We start from the raw sequence: 21,532 nt of genomic DNA, 5'->3' as shown, positions 1-21,532 counted from the left end.
CGCTAAATAGCTAATTAATCCCAATTTTCTGTTTGCTTCTATGGCTAAGAGTTTGTGCATATGTGGTCCTTCACACTAGTACTAACCCACAATCTTTGTGATCTACTATACGTTAAAGTTTTTCAACTTTCTTAAGTGATGAGATGAGATTCATGATATTGTGAAACTCATCCGTGTAAAGTAGTGTGAGATTTGAAAAAGAACGTTAAAGCAAAACTCTGAATTATAATCCCAAATCCAAATGGAGTATGAATTGCAAATGGCACCTGTCATCAGGAGGGGTTTGAGCAGGTGCCATGGACCTCATTGGCAGCCATTACCGCAAAGGAGGAATGACTTTGAGTAATGTGTATTTGTTGGCCACTTGGGCAGGGAAATGAAAAGGCAGAGGAATGTTGGGGACAAGAAGGCATACAAATTAAGAGGGGATAATATTAATCAAAATAATTGCTTTTCGACTTTGATGTATATAGAAGGAATTCAACTAATCTATAAAGGAGGACACCAATTGTGTACACATCTGTCTAAACTTTGTCCACAAACTTTTAGGGATAATTAAAGAAATAGAGAGAACCCTAATTGCATATATGTTTCATGTGATGCTAAAGCCATACATTATGTGGGTTCGGGCATTGCTCACAGTTTCTTGTGTCTTTTCCCTTTTCCTTTTTCTACCCCTTAATAATAATTGTGAAAATCTAAATGCATGCAAGTACTTTATTTATTGGAACCATTTTTTAAAATAAATATTGCACCCATTATTAGGTTATGAGATGATCTTCTATTTAGAAAACCAATCGTATAAAAAATGGGTAAACTGAGAGAGAGAGAGAGAGAGAGAGAGAGAGAGAGAGAGAGAGAGAGAGAGAGAGAGAGAGAGGGCGTTGGGTCACAACAAGTAAGGCTCGGGGAGTGGCGTGGGTGCGGCTGGGGTTGGGGGTGGGAGAGAAACAGAACATTCATAAAGGTGCGTTTGAAACGACTTGTTTTATCATTAATTTTAACCTAGATGGAAGGAGGAGGAGACGATTAGGTGCAAGTTGACATCCCCGCGTGACTGCGGAGACTAAATCCATCGAGATACGATCAGGCGCAAAGCGGGGACCTCTCCCAACAGAGTCTGCTCTATTCGCAAGTGCTTGGGATTGAACCCAGGACCTCTTGTTTAAAGAATCCAAACCCCTTCCACTTGGATCAACTCATGTTGGTGTTGTTAGGGTAATTTCAAATAGTAAAAGAACAAACAAATTGTTAAGGTAGAAAATTAGAATTATTTTGTTTCTTTATTTTAAAATGAAAAAGTTGAATAAAAGAGAGCAAGATGACAAAGGCTGAGAGGAGACAGCCGTTAATATTCCTCGGGATTGCGGTGCACGTGGTGAATAAGAAATTGCGAAATCGAATCTACCCCTTTGCTTCCTTCAATTATGATGTTGACACGCCGCACGAGTGGCACTATTTCTTTCAGACCTGAGGGTCCCCACGCTAGTAATCGCCACATCACCACCAGCTAGAGCATTAGCAAAACGATAAAATAAGAGTCATCACCCAGCTCTGTTCCAAAGTTCTGAAACTGTCAGTAGGAAACTTGCAAATTATTACTACGCCAAATCTCATATTTTATTAACCTTGGGATCCTACCATACGTGCTTAAATCATAATAAACATCATAACTATCAAGATTAATAAATTAATTGTGGATTTTACAAGCGACAATCATCGACACGCAAGTGTGTTAGCATTGCTTTTATAAGCAAGAGTCGTATATATCTAATTTCACCTTATATTTCCGCAACTTTATTAAATTATTTTTAAATGGTTTTTTATTTTATTTTATGGATAACTTTTCTTCATTCAATTTTTTAACATAACTTCATAATTAAATTTTTTTAACAATTTGACCTATAAAAATTAAAATTCCACAAATATAATTTTATTCCAAAAGAAAACACACAATTCACACCTCTTTGAGATTTTGTGGATATCTTCAACAAGAATAAAAGGAGATTGATGAGATTGAAAAAGGAAAAATAAATTGAGAAATAGATAAAATGTTTTTAGTAGATTATTTGAGAAATGGATGGGTATTTATAGAGTTTGGAGTGAGTTTTGGGGTTGGATCTGATCTAGATTAATTTAAAATATTATTTTGACCGTTGGATTTAAATTTCAGCCATTGGATTTTTTTTTTTTTACAGTTAAAATAGCTTAGATTTAATGTAGATCGTTGATTTAAGTTATATGTATATACCCAAAAAAAAGCATCAGCTTATTCAAATGTTGTCGTTGGATTCCAACAGCAACTTCTTAGGAGAGTGACACGTGACCGAGTAGAAGAAGACAAAAAGCAGCATCAAGTTTGGCGCTGGGGCTCATGTTAGAATCTTTTCACATGTGGTCTGTTTCAGATGTAGGTGGGCTCCACGAATAGTTTTGGATCCAGGCAATACTTGGACTGGTATTTGGGTCCAAGTTCGGGTTTTTCCAAATTTTGGCCCCTTCATTTTCTTGGGTTGGGAGATGTTTTGAGTAATAATTTGGGATATTTTGGATTTAGCCCCTTAGGTTGGAGATGGCCTAAGTACAATTATAAGAAGTTCAAGGCATTTTCCTTTGTTGCCATAGTTAGACGACTCATCCAAGACAACAACTAGGTTTGGTCCGACCACTTAAGGCAAGACGATGATGAGAGAAAAACTGTTCGAGGCAATATAAGGATAAGAGGTTGGTGAGATCATGGTGTGGAGGAAGAGATAGATGACCTACAAAGTGGGATAGGGAGGAATGTAGAGATGAAAAAGATGTGTAGTTCGTTAGGGTTTTCAGTCTAAAATGAAATACAAATTGTACTTTTGAGATTTTTGTTTATTTAACCGCCTCAATTTAGCCTAATTGATAAATTATATAACCAATTGGTTATTATTTCGATGTCATGCCCAATTATTTGTGTCAGAAGTGCATTGGTAACAACATATTTTTGCCAATAATGAGAGTATACTATATACTCTTTGGAACTTGTAGTCTTGCATTGCTTCCAATTGAGTTCATCGATAAAATCCCCCTTCGTCTCAATTAAAATAGTATTTCATCTTTTTTCGAGTTGTCTCTATGAATACGTCAACAAATTGTCCAAACTTTATATTCCAACAAATAGAGCAAAATTCAAAAAGAAAAATACCAAAATAATAAAGCTGATTTAAATCCTTCATCACATTATCATATAGAAGGTTTATTTAAATTATGTTAAGCAAAAGATTATATTTGAAAATGGTGCTAAGTTTTGTCCCTCTTTGACCAGTCAAAGCCCGACACCCAGGTTGCATATGGGCCATGGCAAGTGTGGATGATTACCCCATATCTAGGGTATACTTTGGTTTCAATCTAGAAGAAAATATATTAACTACTTCTTCATGTTTGTTTTAAGTAAGCTAATAAGTTTACATGAAACCCAACTGTAATATACTTTAGCAACGGGGTGTGTGTTGGATTGATTCGGACTTTTGATGTATTCCCAAGTGGTCCCGAGTTCAAGTCTTTTTGGTACCCGTGTATGAGTTTTACCCCTCTTCTTTTTAATTTTGGCAAAACAAACAAAAAACACTGTAATATACCTTGATGTAACTCGTTTTCAAAAAGAAAATTCAATGATAAAGTTGAAACGATTGAGAAAGTTTAATTAAGCTCTTAATTATTAATTGAGGCTTTGTTTATAGTATAATTGATTAAGAGGCCATATTCCTCTAGATGTTCAAACTTCAAACACATGAAACATCGACTTCGGTTCTGAGAACAAACAAAAGGCATTGAAAGCCCTCTTGCTTGATGATGGAGGAACAAAAGTAGGCAGAAAAGCTTCACTTTAAAATTTGAATTAAGAATATATATATATACAACTGCTTGTGGGGTAATTAATTAGGGTTTTTATTAAAATTAATTGTAGTTGGAACAGGGGGCAATTGTTCAAAGTCCAACGTGTTATGGGGGATGAGCCAGAAATATATAATGAGTTAAGAGAAAACAGTAAGCTACGTTGTCGTTTCATCTCAATGGTCATTAGCAGAGAAGATTATGAGAAGGATGGCTTTGTTTTTGTCTGTAAATTTGATCACGACGTACGGAGAGCCTTTGATTAATGACTTAGGCTGCGTTTATACTATTAATTTAACTTTAATATTTGCTAATCACAGGTGGAGACAACCTGGGAGAACCCAACAGATGAGTCTAAGATATATATGGAAAGTTAACTTGTTGATCGAGTTATTTTGAAGATCTTTTGACCAGGGGCTTAGCCTATATTAGTAATGATAAGGAGATAATAAGGTCCTTCAAATTGTTGTTGAAGAATGAGTTCCACATCGAAAACTTGATTAAATAAAATAAAATATATAATAAATAGTTCCACTACTAATATCACCAATGCCTTTTGTAATAAAACCCCACACCTACTGGACTTTGTAGGTGGTTAAGTTTGGAACAATATCGGTGTTTTTAGTAGTGGGCCACTGGCCCGTCTCTCTGAATTTAACATGGTATCAAAGTGGGTTGATTGACTGGGCCTGAATTGGGTCTTTACCCTTACTCAATACGTGGTGCTCACGTGTTGGACTCGAATGTTTGACTCCGATGTGGACTTGGCTCCACATGTGGCATGCTAAGTGGTGGTCCCACGTGAGGGGGTGTGTTGAAGAATCAGTCCCACATTGGAAACTTGATTAAATAAAATAAAATAAAATATATAATGAATAGTTCCACTACTAATATCACCGAGGCCTTTTGTAATAAAATCTCATACCTACTGAACTTTATAGGTGGTTAAGTTGGGAACAATATCGATGTTACTAATAGTGGGCCGTTGGCCCGTCTCTCTGAATTTAACAATTGTATTTAACTTTTAAGTTTTGCAAGGGATCAAGGGGTCAAGCTTAGTTTGACTAATGTTCACATGATTTCTTCTCTCAATTATTCCCTCAAGTCTTGACTCTATCAAACCTTGAAAGCCCTAAGAATATCCTTCTATAATTTAAATTCATTTCTCTCTTCCATACTGACTAGATTTGTTGTATTTACAGTTGTAATAAGTTTCCATCGACTAAGACTAGGTCAAGTCTCTTCACGTGCATATTTATAGTATCTACTAAAATTGACTTTTTATGAGGAGAGATTTTTGGATGTCACGCACTCATGAGTTCATCGCACTCGTTACGTAACTTAGTCACACATGATAAGGAGATAAAACTCGTGGATATATATACAACCAGTGATTCCACCGATGCTCTCCTTTATGACGCTTTAAGTAGTATTACTTATTTGAAGGTAAGGTGGGAGCATATATATGGCTAACACATGAATTGCATGCCAAGATACCATAACCTATAAGGATGTCCAAATCTAAATTGTGCAAGACTTGGACTTTCCTCAAAACAAACACACTACCCAGTATTGTAAGTGTGCTTGTGTATATATGTGTATTGGTGGTCGCTTTCTTCTAAAACTTTTATAACAAAAATAGCTACAATATCATGCTTGTGATTATCGGATGTGTGGTGTTGTGAATCTTGTGATTAACCTTGGATGCTACTAAACGCCTAGGGCTGCCTAGGTGTTGCATTGCACTCAATTCAGCCTAATTTTGCTTAGACAGACCTTTTGAAGGTGATTAAGATTATGGTGGGGGAGCTCGATCATTGATTATTAGTACTAAATTAAAACGAAAGGCTCACGTTTCGTTGTTATCTCCTTCATTGACAAACTTGAGTTAAGACAAGGCAAGACCTTAATTATGGACTTGACTGAGTACTAACTTGTTGAATTTCACTTCCAAAGTCTGGTTTTATTATCTGGCATGATCTCATTACCTGAATAGTTACTACACAAAAGCAGATGGAGATGGGCTGGCATAAGAAAGCAACAAGAGAGAAACTAAAGTATACTTCTTCCATTAATTATTAATTTCTGAAGTTAAAGAAAACTAGAGAAAATGGTTTTGGCTATTTGTCATTTGAAAAATGCCTTCTTCTTCATTAGCGCCCCGAAAACATCTGAAGACATCTCTTGAGGCTTACATATATATTACTGGCTATCACATTTCTGGTGTGAAAAAATAAGAAGAAATAAAAACCCTACTGCATGTTGCCTTTGACATTATTTGTGAGTGTAGTGTATAAACACTCCTAGGGTTCCTAGTTAGCATGGGCAATTAAATTCAAAACTGGCCAAATCCCTCTTTCAATCCTGATCTTGATCGAAACCCCATTGCATATTGCTCATCTGCATGTCTAGTGAGGAGATTGAATTAGAAGCCTCTCCATCTCCATAGCTGCCGTACATGTCATTTAGTACTTCCGGAATCATGAAATTTCGGTCACCCTCAAAAGAATTCGAATTCTTGTTTTCGGAGTAAAATGGCAGCATTGAATCATTAATGTTGTTGAGGTTCATACTTTGTGGCATAAATATGTTTGAACTTTCCGACTGAGGCCAACTCTGCACATTAATATTGTACTTCTCAATTGGGTTCGCACTGGAAAAGCCTTTAGCTGCTTGTTCCTTGACAGAAGCTAGTTGTGCTTGTAAACTAATAACCTGCAAAGCAGTTAAATTTATGAGTTAATCATCATCTGTTGAGATTAACGAAATAAAAGTTAATTAGGGAATGTTAAGTATTTCAATGATTAACTAGGATTAATTATAACCTGCTGTTGGAGAGCAAAAATATGGGAAACACAGCCATAAATAGGGTCTTGAACCCTGGCTTGAGCTTCATATGAAATTGTGAGTGCAGCTCTGCATCGATCGCTCACCGGAAGTTGAGAAAGCAACTTCGACACGTTGCTTGCCCCAAAAACCTTGTGGATCGCGGCGAAATGAGTGGCACCCTGTTCATGGCAGAAATAAGGTGCAAAAATGCAACCCCTAATACATTTTCTTCTCAAGAACTTGCAAGCTCCACAAGGAGAACCAGAACCTGTCATATTGATGTTTAAGAGTTTAATTTGGAGTGGTTTATGGCTTTGAAATTAATATATGGTTTTATCTGTGCTATGTGCATAGCATCACTCCAGGCTTATAAATATTGCCAGGCCTAGAGTTAGAGTGTGGGGGCAGAGTTAATCATATTACAATGAATACTTAATTAGAATAGGTTCCCTTTATGGGCTACAGGGTTTCACTACTATTCTTTCTTTTCCAATAGTCTACTAAATTTTCATGCTCTCAAATGAGATTCCTTAAAAGACAAAATAGCCTATCAGATATCACAAACCAAACCCATATCTCCATTATTTCCTTTGATATTTGGATCCATTGTAATTTTTCTTTGTTGCTTCTTTTCTGGATGTATTAATTCCAATATATATGTGCTCTTACTATAGCTAATTTGCTGCTAAAATAAGCGGTAACTGGTGATTATACTTTACTGAGAGGAGGTAATGTTGAAACCAGAGCAACTCTGTCTAGATGCATATTCCTCCAGGGTTTTCTTAATTCCACAAAACATATACAGATTTTCTCCTATGCGGACGTATTACCATACAGACATTATGTATTTTCTACTATTCCTCTCTACTTTCCTCCCTATTGAGACATCCACATTTATTACAGGCCAAATAAGATGTATGTATATGAAGTCATTATTTATTTTTTTATGAAACAAAATTGAGACATATAACGTGCAAGATTGAGTCAGTGACAGGCTAAATTGCATAAAATATTATTACATACATGAAATAGAAAAGCTGGCAATGGGTGTGTGGGATGCCATTGAACAATTGATGAAGCATCACACTATTTCATCTTTCTCTGTGTACAGATTGTACATGAACCTGATCATCCAGGTATGTTACTCCAGAACATTGATAAGCACTTAACTAAAACAGTCAATCTCAAAATATGGTGTAAACTAAGTTACTTTTTATATAGTTATCGCTATTGGATAATGTTAGTCTAACATGTTACATTTAGTAAATTGTTAATTAAAACCGGTATGTAATTTATAAATGTATGGTCCTTCCTAATTGACAGTTTGACTACATATAACATCGACAAGTTCTTGGGTCATCCTAACAGTTTCACGTGGTGCTACTAATCCACATGTTATAATACAGTAGAAGATATAACATTTGAGAATGAGAACATTGGTATCTCCATTAATGATTCAGGTATGTGTGACAACTCAATCTGCCAACTACACATGGATACTAAAGCTGACAAAGATCAATACCAATAAAAAGAGGTGAACATTTGTAACCCTTGATCTGTTCTTAAGGCTATCGAACTCCACTCAGTGTAAATTATGGAAGCAGGCAAGATATGTTTGAGTTTTTAAATAGGAAAGCAACGGACAGATCATTCAATAAACAATGCACAGTTGCATAGACCAGACCCACAATGGTCCATTAATGGAGGATCACTGTGAATCCGGATTATAAAAATGAAGATTGTACGTATGGGGTTAATTACAGATAATCAAAGTTTAAAGGAGCCAATAAAGCTACAGAAAAGAAGCATATATTCTTGAAATGAATGAAACAAAAGATAGTGACACTGGAATACAACACTTCAGGAGGTGAGAGGAAGAGGGACAATTTTGCCTTTCTAGTTTTTCAGGTCACGGCTTGTCGAGGAAATTAGTACTGTGCTAATGTCTCATTAGCTCATCTTAATTAAGACTTTGCACAATGGGGAGGCCCCACACCCCAACTCATCTAATATACTAATTATAAATTAATTAAGCTAATCCTTTCATCTAATGGAAAAGATGGGTTTAAACTAAAGTAACCATTTTGTGCAGCACTCTAGGGTTGATGAAACTGAAAGGGTTTTGGACTAAGTTCCAAAAAAGATCGAAAATAAGAAATTATTTGGTATAAACAATTATGTAAAAGGGGTTATTTATAAATTGCAAGTTGGAATCTACACAGTTGAACGTATCAACTGGGGTTTGAGCCTAAACCAGATTGGCTCCAGAGCCATGTGTAATTGTTGGCCACTTAAAAAATATATGCTACTTAATAATGGAGCTGTCCCACTAATAACATCTAAAAGAATATGCATCATTCATAAACTCTTCTGTCTATGTTAATTTATTTGGGCTTTGAAAGGATGCTCTTAGATCAAACCCCTTTTGCACTTCAAAGGTATTTTTAATTCATTAGAGTTTTTCTTTACAATTAGGAGGAAGCAACAAACTTTGAGCAATATGCAAGTCTTCTAATAAAGCCACAAAACTTTGTAGTTCTGTGTACCACTATCTCATTTTCTCTAAGGAGGCCTTGAGGAGGACTTTGTGGTTTTGTTTTCCCTAATCCCTATTTCTTCTCAATATACTTTGATTTCAAGGATTAATCAGTTGGTAATTATGCACATTTCTTCTTCTTTTTTCCTTTTTTTATTTGTTGGGTCACTTGCCTATACCGGGGATACTACAGTGGCGCTATCCCAAGCTAGTCATTCATTGACATGTATTTTAACTTTTTGATATGACAATACGTGATTGGCTTGGGATACCGCCGCAATGACATCCCCATTACATGTTAGTTCTTCTATTTTTCGGTCGTGTAGGATGTGAAAAAAATGATGCTGACAAGTGTCCTATTGACCAGTCAATCCGACACCAAGGTAGCAGAGATGGGGCCAGTGCACGTGTGTGTGGATGATTGCTTAAGTTCTTTGTTTCCAATTTCTTCCTCATCAATGTAGAAGACAATAACAGAACTTGAGCTCATGTCTTTTTTTTTTTTTTTGGGTCAACAACTTCAGCTCATGTCAGTATGTCACGTACGTTCCCCAAATATCTGTAACATGATTGTGCTCCATTCCAAACATAAGAAGATAATGAAATTATAATATATAAAAAAATCAAATGTTTAATTAAAAGTAAATTAAGCATGCAATCAGAAATTTCTTTTCCTGTACTGCAGAAGTTCAAACATCAACTTCTGATTAACCTGACGACATGAAAGGCATAAGTAGAATGCTTCATTTTCAAGAGGTTGCAGGCAAACAGCAAATTACATTACATCATCTTTGTCTTTTTGGCCATCTTACATGCCTTAGTTTGCTTACAGCTCTATGTTTATATAAAAAAATAAAAATAAAAATATCTTGTAGTTTGAATAGAGGGCAATTGTTCAAAGTCCAAACCATAATATAAGGGGTGATGTGGATTGGATTCATATGGTCTTCTAGTAAGAGCAAAGAGGACAAATTGGGATGTAACTTCATTGAGGGTTAATCAATGATAGCTTGGTGATGGAGAAGGTTTTGTTTTTATTTGGTAAAGTATATGGTGAAGTGGAAATAGACCATGACTTTCTTTTCAAATACAGCTAAGAAAACCATTCTCAGGCAAAGACAACCTAGGAGAAAGCTGATAGATTCTATGAACCTCATCTTAATTCATAGATTAACATGGCTTCATAATTTTTAATGTAATCTGCTCTGCTGTAGAATTCTTTTCTATCGCGACCTTTCAATCCTTTGTTAAACGTTGATGCAAGTGGATTTCACAATAGCGTCTGACTAGCCTTCGGATGATTGCAGAAGTTACAATGAGACAACAATTTTGGCCAAACGTCCACAATTTCATCTTATTTTATTCTTTTTGGGTTTTCTATCTCCCTTTTGGGTTTCTTCAGGAGGGTAGATGTGCTTTTCAGCTTGACATTGGATACGATCCTATAAATGCCTAGAAGCCTAGGTGTGGTTATTAATAATACAAACCAAGTCTTGCTTAGGTTCTAGGCATACCTTTCATGGCAGGTAATGGTGGGGGAACTCGATCATTACTTACCCAAAAGCTTTTAAGAATTTATAGAACTTCGAAATAGGAATTCATTATCTGGGCTTCAATTATGTCACTAATATCAAAACAAAAAGTGAAGACAATGAAGATAAGGAAATGCAAAACCCACCAGTAAAAAGAGATATAGGGTATGCCAGCTAGTCTGCAAATTGCAATGCTATAACTTTAGAAAAGTGTTCATCAGGAAATGAAAGCAGCCAATGGCATTGTCTATTCTTTGTACAGCACATTTTGTAGCATGACACTGGATGGAATATTGATCAATGAAAATTGATAAATTCCTTAAACATTGCAAAATTTATGATGGTTACAGTAAATCTAAAACATCAGTTACATTTTTACAGAGGAAAAATAAGAGCACTTTGTTTTGATCAATTATGAAATTTGCCTTCATCATCGGAGGTGGGCAAACCTTTGAGCACATCTCTTAATGCATAGTAATGGCTAACACACCTGTGGTCTGTTATTATGTTGCTTGAGAGCACAATCCTCTGAAAATGTTCACCTGGATGCCTCTTCCAAAGTGTAAAATACTCCCTGCTGCTGCTGCTGCCTGTTTGAGCATCCACATTCCTCTTTAGGTAGTAAACAGTGCCGGGTACAAATAACTCCTCAGGCACTTTACAGGCAGCTCCTCCATTCTCAATAGCAACAGCATTATCTCTTACTTCTCCGTCATTTACAGGGACCCTGGAAGCCATAGGCATTTTCTTTATGACAGGACCATCTGTTCAGACAGCAAAAGATAATTTGGTGAAGGGAAGATCATCGGGTGTCAAGCTTAAATTTATGACAAATACAGGTATAATTCAAAATTTTCCTTTCATATGACGACCCATCTGTTGAGGTTTGACAAAACCACAAGCGTGGCTGCATTGATGGTACAACAAAAATCCAGACAGTTCCATGATCCCAACAAAAAGAAACAACCTTCCCACCAACTACCATCAAGTTGATAACAATGAGAAATTTCCAGTGCATCCACACCCTTACTCCTCCAACGCATTGTAAAGCATGCACATACATTCACAAATGCACCAATGCATCATGCATACATACAGAAACACAGATAAGCCAACAATTACAAAATTGAAGACAAAAAAAATGCAACCTGAGATTATTTTTAAGTATCAAATCCACACATCAACTTTTACAGGATTAAATCTGGTCAACGACAGTAAAAATAAGGTAGTGATTTTCCCACTCCCCTTTTGTCTACTTCAACTCCCTTTTGTTTTTTAATACTTTTTACTAAAACAAAAAAGAGAGTGTAAGTGGACAAAAGAGGAGTGAGAACATACAATTTCTAACAAAGGGAGTGTAAGTAGACAAAAGAGAAGTGGGAAAATCAGCTCCCTAAAAATATATATATCACGTTTGTCACAAAATAAATGTCAGTAGGCAGCAAGGTCTAGACAATTGATAAGACAATAGCATTGGCGCATTCGGTAAAGAGCAAAGTGGGATTACCTGAAGCATTTTTGCTGCTCCCAAATTTTGCATAATCAGAGAGTTTCCGAGCAACATCTTGCACCGAAGACACAACCTGCTTTGCATTTGTAACCAAATCTATGACACTTCTCCAGTCTTCCTTCTCAACCACACTCATCCTGCAAAACATAACATAGAAACAAATAAGGGTGAAGTTTGATATTTTGATAAGCCTTTGCAGTTGACATCAAATTGCCATTGGTGCACAAAAATTGATGCTCACAACCGAAGTGACTCTTTCATACTAAGAGTAAGAGGTGATGAATGATGCTTCAAATTAACATAAATAATTTAAACTTTTTGTTCAATTTGGGCCCACATTTATTCATGCCCAAATCCTTTGTTTTTCCACAACAATCCAAGAAAGAGGAAAGCCTTAGACATGAACTAAAATAAGCACATAAAATTTTTAATTCCAAGTGGAAAAGGCTTACCATAGACCTGACCAAAGAGAAGTGTTCAGGCAAAGTCTTTTCCAGCAAAAGAATTGAAAGTCTTATGCTTACAGAATCACAAAAGATTCCATAGATTTCCAAATTTCCACACAGCATGAATCACAATATGCAAGTTCAAGATCCTGAGTATTTGAACTCTGGAAACTTAGAAATTAAATGCTACACAATAACTAGTGCAACATTTGCTTTCTTAATCAGTTGGCACATGAAGAAATTTGGTCCTCCAACGAAACGACTAGTGTGCTTATTTTTCTCAACCTTTCTTGAAAGAGTGGTGACAGTGACACGGGCCTCTGAAGAGGCAAATTTACTTACCAATCGGTTTGAAGAATTTCACTCCTCAACCTCGTTAGAGATGCCACACTTAGCCTAGGTATAATATCATCCTGCATAAAAAGATGATGTAACAATTTGAGAAGGGAAAAATACAAATAAACCAAAGAAATTTAACAGCCAACGGGTATATATAATTAGAGAAGTGCTTCTTCTAACTAGTAAATAATCAAATGCATCTTCCCACCTGCATCACAACAGTTGTGACATAACTGGAGCAGCTTTCAGCAAGTTCTTTGGAGACACAAGGTGGCGTTGCATACCCCACCGCAGAGACAATCTCCGGGTTGAACCCCAGCTCCTTAGCTGACTTTTTACGGAGCATTATTGCTAGTAGAGCAGCTGTAGCACCTCCAAGCGAATGACCCACCAGCCTAAACTTAAATCCCTGTTAATGAATTGGGCTCAACTACAACCAACAATGACAACAAACTCTGGTTGGGGAAAAAAAGCATAAAATCCTTTGAACAAGAAGAACAAAGAAACGAAAGAGAGAAAAGATTCGCCACCTCATATTTCTCCAAGCACTTCCTTATATTTCCCATCTCGTGACTAAGAAACCAGCGAGCAGCTTCTGCAGTGCCAAAGTGGGTTGAATAACCCTCAAATGTGACTTCACCATCGCTCGAAGAAACAACATCAGTTATAAGGTCATATACAGTATGAGTACCACGGATTCCTAGAATCACAAGTTTTTTACGAGGGTCAATCCCTATATAATATCCAGGCCTCATCACACTGGAATTTTTGACAAATTTCAAGACGTTGCTTTCTCGAAGCATGGTGTTCCTTGCAAGAGCTGCAGTAGTATCCTTATAAGAACCCTTTGCTAACTCAGAGTGGTAGATGAGATCTCGTACCTAAAACACAAAACCAATGCCAAATAATACCTAATAAGAACCGCCGGTTTAGCAGACTAAAACTTGACACACAACATAATGTGTTTATACAGAGTAATAGTAAAGTATGAGAACATTATCATAATTAAAAAAAGGTTTGGTATTGGCATTACCATTGAATTTGAGGAGATCTGAACACCATTAACATCCTCAAATGGATTTACAGAAGCTTGTCGAAGATAAATAAGAAACAAACCAATGGTGAGATCACTCAAACTCCAATCCTGAATTCCTGTCTTACTGCGTTGGATGCTTGCAATGATCTCCGAGACTGATCGAGTGCTGGGTGGGGGTTTCTCTCCCACTCCATTTCCTGCAATTTTCAGAACTGAATAATCTTCATGCAAAACTCAAACTGCAACTTCCAAATTACCAAATTCATTCAAAATCCATGACCACCCCAAACATGATAATCAAAACAGGAAACACACCTGTTGAGCTTGGCAGAGCCCACCTGCACAGTTGAAGAGCTGATTCGAGAGCTCTGGGGAGCCAAGCAAGCTCCAACCCTTTCCACTTACTATCGATTAAATCATCGTCGTCACTAGAGTAGTTACCAATGGCATCAGGTTTGGGCCTTAGAGGAGCTTGAGGAGGAGCAGCAGCTTTCGTTTCTTTGAGTGCCTCTGGCTCTACCTTGTCTACTTTCGAGCGTAGCGATTGAAACCGATTCACATAGCTATATATAAACCTCTGATACAATTCCTCTTTCTTTAGAAATCTTTGCGTAAAATCTACACAGAAATCAACCAAAAACAGAAAAACAAAAATTCAATCTCTGCATTTCGAGAAGAGTAAAGGAACAAAGAAAAGTGCTTTAGTGCCTGGTGCTTACACAAATGGTTGAACAGATTCTTGGAGAAATTCTTAGCCATTTCCATAACAGAGAGAAAGAGATGGAGAGGAGGAGGCTATGAGATCTTAAGGCGGTTGACGTAGGCGGTGGCCGTGGAGGCGCATTGTACGGAAACACAAGACGAAAGTGGTTGAATCAGTTGGTTTTGGTCTTTTCCGGTTAAGACAAATGTGGGTTGGGCCGGTTCAAGAAAATTGTCAGCCCATATGAGATCAGAGGCTCTTCTTCAAATGTTGCCCTAAAGGCCTGAGCTTTCACTATAAATATCCAATCTTTAGGGTTTCTATGGCATTACGATTTCAAAATATGAAGGTTGAAACAAGTAGCCGCTCTGGTTCTGTAAAGCCCTTTTCTTTTTCTCTGCTTAAAGCTTAAAAAGCTTTTTGTGTGTGTGATTTTTTATGTGAAAGTGGGAGATTGAGATGAGGATTAGATTTCGTATCCCTATTGGTTTGAACGCCGTGATGACGGCGAAACTATGTATTAGCTCTATCTGATCCTTCTTCCCACACCAGAAAATTATACTATTTGCTTCGTCAAATTGGTTTTTTTGTTTGTTTTGGATTTTTTCGTTTTCAAATTGAACATAGCTTAGATCTTTTAATATCTTCAATCTGTTTGAGAATTTGGGAATTGAGAATTGAGAGGATTGAGAATGAGATGATGATTGAACTTTGTTTCCCTATTGGTTTGATTGCCGTCATGATGGCATCTATGTATTAGCTCTATCTGATCATTCTCAGTCACTCTTTCTTCTCTCAAATAAATTTTCTGTTCTTCATTTACATCAATGGTAAAGCTCTGTTAAATTTACCTCTAATGGCTAAGCCTAAGAGCATGTCTAGCCTGGCACTTCGGCCAGGCCATGTCTGGTTTTAGCCCCAAATGGTCAAATTGGGATTTTATGGGTGTGATTCGGCTTAGCCCAATTGGATCAACGGTCACCTGGTTGAGTCATTCTATAGGGAGGGCGTGTAAGTAAGAAATAATCTTAGCCTCATAAAAATACGAAAAAAATATTTACATGTTTTATTCGGCAAAATTTTAATAAATTACAATTTAAAAGTTTGACCATTATATTATATTTTAATATAATTTATTTACATTTTTAAATATATACTATTTTTATTCAATAATATATAAGAATCATGTGTATAATACGTGAATTTTATGTGTTTTATTGAAAATTTGCTAAAAATATGTGTATTAAACTTTAAAAATATGTATGTACATATATGATACGAGTATTGTATGTTTGCTTTTTTTTTAAAAGTGAATTTTATCGAGTCTTTAGAACGTGTACAGAACACGGATGTATTATTGAAAAATACATACACAAATATATAATACAATATTAAACATGAAAGTGTTAAATTCTTTATACAGGTAATAACTCTAAAAAAATAAAAAATAAAAAAGGAACAATATAGGCACGAGTAATGGCCTAATAGTAATGGATGATGCTATAAACTACTCTTATCGATAAACGAAAATCAATACATATATATAGTATAGCTTTTCGGCTAAACTATTTATTAAAAATAAATAAAACAAAAAAATCCAGTATAGCCGAGCGGCTATACTATTTTAAAAAAAATTGGAAAAACCAAGTATAGCCGACCGGCTATACTATTTTAAAAAAGGGGCGACGTGTCAACAACAGTATAGCCGAACGGCTGTACTATTTTTGGAAAAAATTAAAAACCGAGTACAGCCGACCGGCTATACTATTTTTGCAAAACATTTTGGGGACCACCTAGCTTCTAGGTGCCCACGTGTCCAAAACAATATAGCCGCACGGCTATACCATTTTTGCGAAAAACATTTAAAAACCAAGTATAGCCGAACAACCTCTACCGACGAAATTTCGTCGGTACAAGTCCATAGACCTCTCCCGACGAAATTACCTCTACTGACGAACTTTCGTCGCGAGAAACCTAATCCGACAAATCTTTGCCAGCATAGACCTATGCCGACGAAATTTCGTCGGGAGAGGTTTTAAAAATAAATAAATATAAACTTAGTATCTTTAGGTCAATAAATTTTTATTTTTTTAAAATTTCTTTTCAGTAATTAATTTAATTACTTTCATTAGTAATTATTTTATAACTATTATTTCTCTAGCGAATAATTAGTATTAAATGTTTTAATTAACAACATAAATGATATTACTTAATAAATAGTATTTAGACTAGTCTAGAGCATTATCCATTACGTTTAGGCTATTACTAAGGTATAGCTATTGTCCCCTTTTGAATTTGTACTTTTCCAGAGTTATTACCCGTACAAAGAATTTAGCATTTTCCCATTTAATACTCGTATTATACATGTACGTATGTATTTTTCAAATAATACTTATGTTTTTCGTATGCGTAGTCAAGACTCGGTATAATGAAAGCAAACATATAATACACATATTGTACACATACGCACGTATTTTAATGATCAAAGAACAAAAAACAAAGTCCACAATATGATTCAAAAAACAATTAATTACTATTTACCAAGTAATTTACGAAATCAGTAAAATATTTAAATTTCGCTACAGAAATAATAATTAAAACATAATTACTAGTTAAAGTTTTTTTTTTTTTTTAAAGGCTAAGGTATTACTTAATTACATGCATTAAATTAAAGAAGTTGGCCAGAAAATAAAAGTGAAGAAACTAATTTTATATTTTTATTATTATAAAAAAAAAAAACAAGCCGAACAAATTCTCCCGACGAAATTTCGTAGGTACAAGTCCATAGACCTCTCCTGACAAAAGTTCGTCGCGAGAAACATAATTCGACAAATCTTTGCCGGCATAGACCTATGCCGACGAAATTTTGCCGGGAGAGGTTTCTGAAAAAAAATTAAATATAAACTTAGTACCTTTAGGTCAATAATTTTTTATTTTTTTAAAATTTCTTTTCAGTAATTAATTTAATTACTTTCATTAGTAATTATTTTATAACTATTATTTCTCTAGTGAATAATTAGTATTAAATATTTTAATTAACAGCATAAATGATATTACTTAATAAATTGTATTTAGACTAGTCTAGAGCATTATCCATTTCGTTTAGGCCATTACCAAGGTATAGCTATTGTCCCCTTTTGATTTTTTTACTTTTCAATAGTTATTATCCGTATAAAGAATTTAGCATTTTCCCATTTAATACTCATATTATACACGTACGTATGTATTTTTCAAACAATACTTATGTTTTTCGTATACTTCTTCAAGACATGGTATAATGAAAGCAACGTATATTACACGTATTGTCCATGTACGCACGTATTTTAATGATTAATTAATATCAAAGAACAAAAAGCAGAGTCCACAAATGATTCGAAAAATAATTAATTACTATTTACCAAGTAATTTACGAAATCAGTAAAATATTTAAATATTCGTTAAAGAAATAATAATTAAAACATAATTACTAATTAAAGTAATTAAAAAAGGCTAAGGTATTACTTAATTACATGCATTAAATTAAAGAAGTTGGCAAAAAAAAAAAACAGAGAAGAAACTAATTTTATATTTTTTTAATTCAAAATTTTTTATTATTAAAATAAATAAAAAAAGCTAAACAACCTTTCCCGACGAAATTTCGTCGGCACATGTCCATAGACCTTTCCCGACAAAATGACCTCTCCCGACAAAATATTGTTGCCAGAAACCTAATCCGACAAATCTTTGCCGGCATAGACCTATGCCGACGAAATTTCGTCGGGAGAGGTTTTTAAAAATATATATATATATAAACTTAGTATCTTTAGGTCAATAAATTTTTATTTTTTTAAAATTTATTTTCAGTAATTAATTTAATTACTTTCATTAGTAATTATTTTATAACTATTATCTATATATATAAAGCAAAAGGAAGAGAATGGTGAAACATTCAAAATACCAGACAATGCCCTTAGTTAATCCAAATATGAAGAATTAAAATTATTAATTAAATGAGGATAATTTGATAAATTCAAACCTTTTCATATTAAAAAAATTTTAAATTAAAAGAAAAATCCGATAATGAATCCTATTTTTATGGAACACAACTACCCATTATTTTTTTTAATTCTAAAATAAATTTAATTTTTTTTTAAAAAAAAGCCACTTGCAGGCGCGGAAGCGCGTGCGGAGAGGCTAGTTTCTCTAGTGAATAATTAGTATTAAATATTTTAATTAACAGTATAAATGATATTGCTTAATAAATTGTATTTAGACTAGTCTAGAGCATTACCCATTACGTTTAGGCCATTACCAAGGTATAGCTATTGTCCCCTTTTGATTTTTTACTTTTCAAGAGTTATTAGCCGTATAAAGAATTTAGCGTTTTCCCATTTAATACTCATATTATACATGTATGTATGTATTTTTCAAATAATACTTATGTTTTTCGTATACTTCTTCAAGACATGGTATAATGAAAGCAAACATATAATACAAGTATCGTCCACGTACGCACGTATTTTAATGATTAATTAATATCAAAGAACAAAAAACAGAGTCCACAAAATGATTCAAAAAATAATTAATTACTATTTACCAAGTAATTTACGAAATCAGTAAAATATTTAAATATTCATTAAAGAAATAATAATTAAAACATAATTACTAATTAAAGTGATTAAAAAAAGGCTAAGGTATTACTTAATTACATGCATTAAATTAAAGAAGTTGGCCAAAAAAAAAAAAGAAACTAATTTTATATTTTTAAAATTCAAATTTTTTTATTATTTAAAAAAAAAAGGATAAACAACATTTCCCGACGAAATTTTGTCCGCACAAGTCCATAGACCTCTCCCGACGAAATTATCTTTGTTGACGAAATTTTGTCGCGAGAAACCTAATCTGACAAATTTTTGCCGGCATAGACCTATGCCGATGAAATTTTGTCAGGAGAGGTTTTAAAAATATATATATTTATAAACTTAGTATTTTTAGGTCAATAAATTTTTATTTTTTTAAAAATTTCTTTTCAGTAATTAATTTAATTACTTTCATTAGTAATTATTTTATAACTATTATTTCTCTAGTGAATAATTAGTATTAAATATTTTAATTAACAACATAAATGATATTACTTAATAAATAGTATTTAGACTAGTCTAGAGCATTATCCATTACTTATAGGCCATTGCCAAGGTATAGCTATTGTCCCCTTTTGATTTTTTACTTTTCCAGAGTTATTACCCTTATAAAGAATTTAGCATTTTCCCATTTAATACTCGTATTATACACGTATGTACGTATTTTTCAAATAATACTTATGTTTTTCATATGCGTCGTCAAGACTCGGTATAATGAAAGCAAACATATAATACATGTATTGTACACGTACGCACGCATTTTAATGATTAATTAATATCAAAGAACAAAAAACAAAATCCACAAAATGATTCAAAAAACAATTAATTACTATTTACCAAGTAATTTACAAATAAGTAAAAGATTTAAATATTCACTAAAGAAATAATAATTTAAAACATAATTACTAATTAAAGTAATTTAAAAAAAGGCTAAGGTATTACTTAATTACATGCGTTAAATTAAAGAAGTTGGCCAAAAAACAAAAGGGAAGAAACTAATTTTATATTTTTAAAATTAAATAAATTTTATAACCAAAAAAACAACCTCTCCAGATGAAATTTCGTCAACATAGGTCCATAGACCTCTCCCGACGAAATTACCTCTGCTGACGAAATTTCGCCACGACAAACCTAATCCGGCAAATCTTTGCCGAAGATATTTCGTTGCGAGAGGTTTTTAAAAAAAACTAAATGTAAACTTAGTATCTTTAGGTCAATAAATTTTTATTTTTTTAAAATTTCTTTTCAGTAATTAATTTAATTACTTTCATTTGTAATTATTTTCTAACTATTATTTCTCTAGTGAATAATTAGTATTAACCATTTGAGAAAAATATACATGTAAGTGCCCAAAGTTGTTATTGTCATAATTATTACTAGAGTGATTGTCTTGCATTTCCTACTGGAAATGGCAAGATGGTACTTGTAACACTGGTTTCAAAAATATATGTGCATAATGAACCTCATCAAAGTTTCACTTCATTCATATAATCTTTTTGTTTCACCTTTATATTCAAGTTTGGGGTACATTGTTTTGGTTACTTTTTCAGATAGGTGTATAATATATATTAAAAAAATTAATATATATATATTATTTTTATTTAATAATATGTGAAAATTATGTGTATAATATATGAATTTTGTGTGTATTATTGAAGATTTTGTAAAAAAAAACATGTGTATTAAAAATGAAAAATACATATACTATTGTAAGTTTGTTTTTTTAAAAAGTGCGTATTTTCCCAAGTCTTTAAGATGTGTATGGAAAACGGAAGCGTTATTGAAAAGCACATACGTAAGTGTATAATACGAGTATTAAACGGGAAAATTTTAAATTCTTTATACAGGTAATAACTCTAGAAAAGTAAAAAATCAAAAGAAGACAATAGAGACTCAGGTAATGGCCTAACAGTAATGGATAATGCTCCAAATTACTCTTATCGATAAACAAAAATTAGGGAAAAAAATTACAAAAAAAAGAAAGAGGATGCTACTATAGCCGCTCGGCTAACCCTTTTAAATATATTATATTTAAAAGGAGTACAGCCGCGCGGCTATACAATTTATTAAATTTAAAAAAAGGCCAAAATAATGCTATACAAGCTATACCTTTCC

General features: G+C 33.9%; 2 protein-coding genes and 2 non-coding genes across 5 annotated transcripts; 2 read left to right on the top strand and 2 right to left on the bottom strand.

Annotated features, from left to right (window-relative positions):
* Positions 1 to 6,008: 6,008 nt before the first annotated feature.
* LOC110757436 (LOB domain-containing protein 29-like) lies at positions 6,009 to 7,068 on the bottom strand. The gene is made up of 2 exons (XM_021959032.2): positions 6,693 to 7,068; positions 6,009 to 6,582 (listed from the first exon to the last, which is right to left on the bottom strand). Exons 1-2 carry the CDS (start codon positions 6,969 to 6,971, stop codon positions 6,226 to 6,228), a joined length of 636 nt encoding a protein of 211 aa, XP_021814724.1. The 5' UTR covers positions 6,972 to 7,068; the 3' UTR covers positions 6,009 to 6,225.
* A 3,845-nt stretch (positions 7,069 to 10,913) lies between these two features.
* LOC110757533 (alpha/beta-Hydrolases superfamily protein) lies at positions 10,914 to 15,524 on the bottom strand. Of its 2 annotated transcripts, none has more exons than XM_021959172.2 (8): positions 14,815 to 15,524; positions 14,411 to 14,713; positions 14,093 to 14,307; positions 13,590 to 13,940; positions 13,268 to 13,468; positions 13,063 to 13,133; positions 12,272 to 12,411; positions 10,914 to 11,528 (listed from the first exon to the last, which is right to left on the bottom strand). In XM_021959172.2, exons 1-8 carry the CDS (start codon positions 14,858 to 14,860, stop codon positions 11,173 to 11,175), a joined length of 1,683 nt encoding a protein of 560 aa, XP_021814864.1. In that variant the 5' UTR covers positions 14,861 to 15,524; the 3' UTR covers positions 10,914 to 11,172. The 2 variants fall into 2 exon arrangements, with proteins under 2 accessions (XP_021814864.1, XP_021814865.1); XM_021959173.2 differs by having other exon boundaries at positions 14,093 to 14,292; positions 14,815 to 15,522.
* On the top strand, positions 15,251 to 15,338 carry LOC148292689 (small nucleolar RNA Z102/R77). Its single transcript, XR_015827267.1, has one exon. It is a non-coding gene; the product is annotated as a small nucleolar RNA Z102/R77 (small nucleolar RNA).
* Positions 15,489 to 15,574, top strand: LOC148292688 (small nucleolar RNA Z102/R77). Its single transcript, XR_015827266.1, has one exon. It is a non-coding gene; the product is annotated as a small nucleolar RNA Z102/R77 (small nucleolar RNA).
* Positions 15,575 to 21,532: the final 5,958 nt, after the last annotated feature.

Source organism: Prunus avium, chromosome 8, assembly GCF_965620075.1.
Source record: "Prunus avium chromosome 8, drPruAviu1.hap1.1, whole genome shotgun sequence".
Taxonomy (NCBI): Eukaryota; Viridiplantae; Streptophyta; class Magnoliopsida; order Rosales; family Rosaceae; genus Prunus; species Prunus avium.
This window is presented reverse-complemented; position numbering and strand designations above follow the sequence as displayed.